At 37.6% G+C, this 7,267-nt stretch overlaps 1 protein-coding gene across 4 annotated transcripts; it reads right to left on the bottom strand.

Annotated features, from left to right (window-relative positions):
* Window positions 1–510: 510 nt before the first annotated feature.
* Window positions 511–6,556, bottom strand: LOC107829674 (uncharacterized). Of its 4 annotated transcripts, none has more exons than XR_012693958.1 (8): window positions 6,218–6,555; window positions 3,936–5,424; window positions 3,770–3,826; window positions 3,107–3,220; window positions 1,938–2,167; window positions 1,652–1,767; window positions 1,458–1,528; window positions 511–1,366 (listed from the first exon to the last, which is right to left on the bottom strand). XR_012693958.1 is itself a non-coding variant. In XM_016657133.2 (7 exons), exons 3-7 carry the CDS (start codon window positions 3,800–3,802, stop codon window positions 1,296–1,298), a joined length of 405 nt encoding a protein of 134 aa, XP_016512619.1. In that variant the 5' UTR covers window positions 3,803–3,826; window positions 3,936–5,424; window positions 6,218–6,555; the 3' UTR covers window positions 511–1,295. The 4 variants fall into 4 exon arrangements, 2 of the variants coding, with proteins under 2 accessions (XP_016512619.1, XP_016512618.1); XR_012693959.1 differs by having other exon boundaries at window positions 2,084–2,167; XM_016657133.2 differs by lacking the exon at window positions 1,938–2,167.
* Between the last annotated feature and the right edge of the window lie 711 nt (window positions 6,557–7,267).

Raw genomic sequence — 7,267 nt, 5'->3', positions numbered from 1 at the left:
GGCGACTGTCATATGAAAAGGTATTAACATTTGATAGAAAATAGATATAAAGGAGTTGATTAACAGGAATTATTAGTGGTGATTCTGGACAACATCTTATCGCATGTTTCTTCTAGTAGTATGGAACTACATAGGACACAATCTTAGAGGAATTTCTTTTTTGATCAACTTAGCTGCAAATATACATTGGGCATAAAAGGTAGCAGTACCAATTCAGAAGAACTTGAGAAGAAACCAAGTAGAGGAACTCGGAGATAATTGTATCTCCAACACCTATTTTTATAGAAATTGATAAGTCTTTTAGCAACAGATCCTTCACTTTCGTACTTTGACCGACCCTCTATAGCACTTGGTAAAAGGGGATAGTTTCCAGATGCTACTCATGCAAATATTACAACTCCCAGTAAATTTACCTTCACGTGCTCAACTTGATTAACTTAATCTGCAAAACATTCAACATATTTTGTAGCTTTGAGCGTGCAAGACATACGTGCAGTAAGGAAGTGTGAGTAGACTTAAACCAATATATCTACTCTTTAGACTGGCAAAGATGTTCATTCTGGCAAATAGTACAGACGTGTTATGAGAATTGACTCCCCTCAAGCTGTAACTAACCAATTACAGCTACCAATATGCTTTACTGACAGACTACGCAGAAAACTAGTACCAACATAACTAAGAACCTAAGACACATTTGCAAGCTGTGACTCCAGATTGTGCCAGAGAGCAAATAGCATACAAGGCATACTTAGGCTCTATAGCCTCTTCAGTGAGCTGTAACAGGTCCAAGAATATAGCATAGGCACTAACAGAGCAGCTCCACTATTACAGATGTGCATCAAATTATCAGTTCTTTCCTCTCCCACGCTTCTTTCCACTCTTTGCCTCATTTTCTCGATCCTTCGACGCACTAGAGAATTTTCCCTTAGAGCTGCTATCAGGGTCTTTTGCCAAATTAGTTGCTTTTTCCTTCTCGTTCCCACTTCCTTTAACCTTCGACGAGCGAGATTTTAGCTTCTCCATGCCATTGGCACTGGGCTTGCCGCCATTTTGAGGGGTTTTATTTTTGGACTTGACGGCAGCTGTAACTGTTTCTTGCTTGGACTTGTTGCCAGTCGCTGACGGGGTATCTTGCTTGGACTTGGATTTGGGAGTACTACTGCTAACATCTTTAGACCGAGCAGATGGCTTTTCAGTATCATCAACAGATTTGCCACTGCTCTTTTTAGATTGGGCCCTAGATTTACTGCTGGTTGTATCGTCAGTTCTCCTGCCAGATTTTGAGGTGCCATCTTTTAAGTTGTGCTTAAGCTTACCATCATCCTTGGATTTCTGTCCAGATTTTGTTGTCGTGTCTTTTGACTTGCTGCAGAAAGAGATCCATCACTGAAACCGTTAGGCTTCCCAACAACATGTTAATACATCACACAAGCACAAGGTTAAGGAGAGTATACAACCTTTTAGGTGAAGCCTCCAATCTTTCATGCTTCGCTGATGATCAGCATTTCTAGGTTTTTTCTTCTTCTGCCTGGCATAGCGAAACCAGAGTCAAAGAAACACAAAGAATTCTCGTACTGCTAGAATATGAAGAAAAGATCATTTTTATAGAGGATTAACACCAAAAGTTTGTGGTGGAGTGGCAAATACTTACCTATCCTTAGCCATGAGGTAAATACTTCCCATCCTTTGCCATGAGGTCAGAGGTTTGAACCCTAAGTACAGAGTTTCCTTTGGTAGGGAGCGCTTTACGCCCCAAAGTGGGACTTCCTGGCACGAATCCGGGTTAGTCGGGTCCCAAAACGGGTAAAGGATACCAGGTGGTAACATTAAAAAAATATTTTTGTAATATATAGAAATACTTACACTTTATCCAATGCCCACCAAACTTTGATTTTTTTACAAACCAGGCTCTCGCCATGTTGCACAGTCTCGTTCACCTGACAAGTAGAAGCAGTACAGTGGGGCAGTGTGGTTAGGTATTAATCTCCCAGGCAAACAACTTGTTAATCACACAGGAGTACTGTAGAAGCTAAATGAATTTAATCTAGAATAAAGCAATTTGTCAAGATAAAACATGACTAACGATAACCGTCATCCTAAGGCGCCCACGAAGGTGTGCTTTTTTGCATGGCTAGCGGCGAGGGGAGTGATCTTGATTGCGGAAAATCTGCGAAAGAGAGGAATTACACTTGTTAGTTGGTGCTACATGTGTAAAAGCTTAGGGGAAGAAGTTGATCATCTTTTGTTGCATTGCCCTGTGTCCTCGGGTTTGCGGAGGGCAATCTTGAATCTTTTTGGTGTTCAATAGGTGATGCCAAGCACTGTAAAGGAAATGTTAAATAGCTGGGCCGGTTTCCATAGAAAAAGAAAGTAAAAGGCATGGAAGTTCGCACCGTTAGCTCTCATGTGGATAGTTCTGGGGGAGAGAAATAGAGAGCTTATGAGGGGATTGAGTCTCCTTTTTCACATCTTAAGAGTAGTCTTTTATCTTTGATCGCTTTTTGGTGCACTCATATAACCCTTACTTGTATAGAAGATTGAGCTTCATTTGTAGAGAATCATGTTCTGATGTAAATTCTCTATTTTTTGGTATACTTCTTGCATACGGGAGTTTTATCCCTTGTGATTAATACAATTTACCTTATAAAAAAAGAGTGAATTCAAATAAAAATAAGCAATCAGAAATGAGTGCCAACAAATGTCAGTAACACAGAAGAGGGACGGTTGGAGAAAGAAGCGCAGTAGTCCCCTTCCCATAAGAGCAAAAAATTTAAATACGCATTCAGCAAGATTAAGGTGACATTTGCATTTGGCTTTTGTTGTTTCCTAACACAAATGTTAGGTTTTGAAACAAACAGCTATTTTAAAGAACAAGCAAAATATGTGTGTGTGTATACAAGCACTTAACAGGTGGCAACAAGTGGTAAGTCTATACTACTTGCTAACCACTATCGACTTTTATAACAAGAATTAGTTGGAAGAATTGCAGCATAAAGACAATTTACATTTGCAAAATAGAACAAGAATAGCACAGAGCATTAGTATGATAGAAACACACAGAATAAGAAAGGATTAAACAACATGAACAATGATTTAAAATGCTTACCTTGTCCTTGCCTGAAGCACGCTGCTTTCTCTTTGCACTTGTCCTGGGTGTTTCCTCTTCATTACTTTCATGTTTAGAAGAGTTATCAAGAGACTCTGGCGAAGGTACTATTTCCTGCACAACAAAATGATAACGCGAGACAGGCATGGAGGGTCATGCCGTCATGGAAAGTCTAACGCAGAAATAAAGTCTAACAGGCTCGCTTGTAAGAACTACACAAACAGGACAAAATCCATATTTGTAAATCCCCGCTCTCATGCTGATGGACTTGGAAGATACAGAAAGAACTTTAAATTAAAATATATATATATATATATATATATATATATATATATATATATATATATATATATATATATATATATATATATATATATAATATATAATAGGATACCATATAGCACAACTGCATGAGTAAACAAAAGCATGAATGACATGCCCCAAAAACAATTGAAGCATGACAAAAACAAACAGCTCAAGAACAGCTGCTGTATCCTGAACACAGTTCTCAACATATATAAACAGAAAAAAAAAATCAGAAAAATGTTGAAGAAACAGAAGATCATTTAGGCCTGAGGTTGATGAAATATGGAAGTTACATCACCCAGTGAGCTGGGGTTAAAAAAAAGGCTAGTTATAGTTCTGGAGAGAATAAAGCTGTACCCATATACTGATAGATGGACCCTTCCATGTCATTTGACTGATGTGCTAAAAGATCGCCTACACAATAAGGAGAACAAATGATGAGAGATCGCCTACAAGAGAAACGTTTAATCCTATAAAGAATTATTATTCCTAAGACAAAGCGGCTAAGTATAGCAAAGTCAACCTTCACTTCTACAACTTCAACATCAGAACCCTCAACTGAGATCTCAGTTAACAGCTTGCCATGTATCCAATAGATTAGTGATGTTTCATACGGAAAGATCTAGATTCTTGCAAAAGTAAGACAAACCACCACAAGTTTTCGTATGCTTTATCACTCATGTAGTAAATAAATATTGCAATAAGTGAATCTCTTCATGAACTAATTTCTAGAATTCCTTCTCGAACAACACTAGAAGGAATTCACTGGTTTTTTTTTGTTGTTGTTTTTGTCTACTCGAACAACAGATTTTACTGAGCTGAATCTCTACTTCTGTCCCCAGACCTGTAGCACTGACACCTAAACTGGAGTTCGTATCTCGTTACAGTTACAGCTAGTTAAGGACAGAGAGGATGTGTGAATCCTTCCTTCCTGCATATCTGGTTTCAATTTCAGCTAGTTAAGGACAAGAGCAGAACTTTGGGATCACTGTGACAGCAAGTTAAGTATCAGCATTGGACTGTCAAACATTACTGTACTAATTAAGCACTTTATTAACTTTGATTGTTACATTTGCTGGTATAATTCTTCACCATCTTGAAGCTAACTTAAGGCTCAAGAATAGCTAAAAAATACAGCAGGGAGAAATGTGCAAGCCCAGTAGCTGGAAATGGCTTCTCATTCCTGCTAGTTTGGAGGAGAAGGCAATACCTTAGGTCAAGCAAAGAAAACATTAAACGGTGTAGAGGGGAAAAAGAAAAGAAAAAAGAAGAAGCAGCAAAACAATTACCGCAAATATAGAAAGGATTAAGTTGCAGAAGTGGGGCAGAAAGCAATAGAAGAAGGGGAGAAGGAAAAGTGGTGCACCAGTGGAAATACCATTCAGTTTTCATAGAAACCCACCTTTCACAATGGATCAAGACAACACAATCAAGCAAACCCACCTTTCACAATGGATCAAGACAACACAATCAAGCAAAACATAGTGTCATTCATAATTTGCTCAAGAGGCTGGATACAAAGCAAGACTTACAAGTAGTACGACATAGTTGAATGATCACCTGAAGGCCAATGATAATAAGCTGGAAATTATTACTCACTTGGCAAAATGACTGAGTAGACTCATTGAAATTTATTGGACTTCAGACTAGCTTTTCTTATCAATTGGAAAAATTCGATGAAAATAGATTGCTCTAGGAGAGTTTTTCCTGTACCCAAAATTGAACTGCTCCGTTCTTAGTTACAGTTCTTGCTTAATGAGGAGTTCCTTCTTTGATCATGGATAAGGAATTAAAGACACACTTAGACCACATGAGCTTCTGATAGACACCTAGACTAAAAATAAGCTAACAGTTTACTAGAATTAAAACAGACAAATAAATTTACAAAATTAGAATAGACACAAATTAACTTAAACACAGCTCCTGAGGCACGGAGACGTTTTGCTGATCGTCGTGAACCCATAACCTCACTTTAGACCTCCAACAGCTACTCTCTACCCAGCTACTAGCTTCTGCATCACGTGGGGATGTAGAAATATCAGATTACACCTTAAAAACAGTAAGAAGGCCTAGAATATGAGAACCCAATTTGTGCTTGCACATTCTACTTTCTATTAAAACAATATCTGACCAATAATCAGAAAAATGTGCAGAAGAACAACTACTACTATGTCTAAGTCCAAGCAAGATGGGGAATCAAAAGAATGTGTCACGTGTCTAAAGAAAACTTTTAAACCTGTATCATTACTAGTATGACCACGATATAATATGCCAGAAAGTCCACTATAGGATCAAAGAAATACATGAAGATCTGATACTACCTTGACAAAAAACTAATTGTTCAGACAAGCTTCTTTCCTTCTTTTTCCTTCTTACATTTCTGTTTAAAGCAAAAGAAATACATAGAAGGGATAATTGTGCTTTTATTATGGCAAATTCTAGTTTTGATTTCTGGCATACTTGACACTAGAAACATTTAGATCCTTTTATTAATAATACAGTCAGCTATTGGTCCCCTCCATTACCAAATTTCTGCAAATGCAAAAGATATTATCATAAAACAAAAGGTACTAAAAATTCTCCAAGGCATAAAATGAGTAATCTCATGATATAATAATTAAAAACACAGAATCTTGAAACATTTATCTGTAGTAGGACTAATAATTGAGGGACCAAAACAGCAACCTTGCACCACAGGAACTTTTAGATACTATACATAAATTTAAACTTAAAATTTTTTTGGGAACAAATTCAAAATCTAGAACAGTAAGAAAAAGTTAAGAAAAGAATGATTGTACATCCTACCTCCTTGTACTTCTGCTGAATGAAATGAACAAGTTGGGGTTAGCCAAAGCTACCCAACCAACACTTGGTAGCTTTGACCCCAAAAAAAAAGAAGGAGAAAGATTGTACAGAGGAAAGTGAATTGTGCAAAGCTCTAACTCTATTGAACCCTAATAACTCCATCACACACCCAAGTTAATAGCAGAGATTAGACCGTCAGATACTGAAGCAGCCAGCAGAGATTGAATTGAATTGCAATGGCTCTGCTGCAACGCCTTAATATTTGGTAGAAGCGTTATGTGAATGTATGTAATTTGTTAGAATAGTTATGTAATTTGTCCTAGTCTCTTGTGTAATACAAGTAGCTTATGTGTTATGTATACATATAAATAGGGCATATGGTAACATAGAATATTAATTAATAATATTTTTATCCATGCTTTCTCACATGGTATCTATCACGATCCGGAATTCTCACCCTCGGAAGTCGTGATGGCGCATACTCGTAGAAGTTAAGCAAGCCATGAACTTAGAAACCACTAATTCATTCGTTTTTATACATGTTTCACCAGTTAAATTAATGACAACGGAAAATAAAATTTAGCGAAAGTCTTAAATAAATATGAAACCCAAATATCTAAAAACCAATACATATCTCTACCCAGAACCTGGTGTCACATCATCCACGGACTACTAAGAATACTACATACATCAATTTGAAAGAAAGATAACACTGTTTGTCTCGAATACATGAGATAACAGAATATAAAATAGGATAGAGTAGACGCCGGGCCTGCGGACGCCTGCAAGGCTACCTTGATGTCTAGGTGGACTGAAGGCTGGCTCTCGAGCTAATGTTGCTGCTCAAACGCTGCTCTGGTATCTGCACATAAGTGCAGAGTGTAGCATCAACACAACCGACCCCATGTGTTGGTAAGTGTCTGGCCTAACTCCGATGAGGTAGTGACGAGGCTAGGACCAGACTCTAGATAAACCTGTGCAGTTATATAATATATAGCGGAAAAAGTAAACAGGTAATAAGCAATCAAAGCTAGGGAAGGGGAACATGCT

This window comes from Nicotiana tabacum, chromosome 8, assembly GCF_000715075.1.
Source record: "Nicotiana tabacum cultivar K326 chromosome 8, ASM71507v2, whole genome shotgun sequence".
In the NCBI taxonomy this organism is placed as follows: Eukaryota; Viridiplantae; Streptophyta; class Magnoliopsida; order Solanales; family Solanaceae; genus Nicotiana; species Nicotiana tabacum.
Note: the sequence above shows the minus strand (reverse complement) of the source record. Positions and strands in the feature narration are given on the sequence as shown.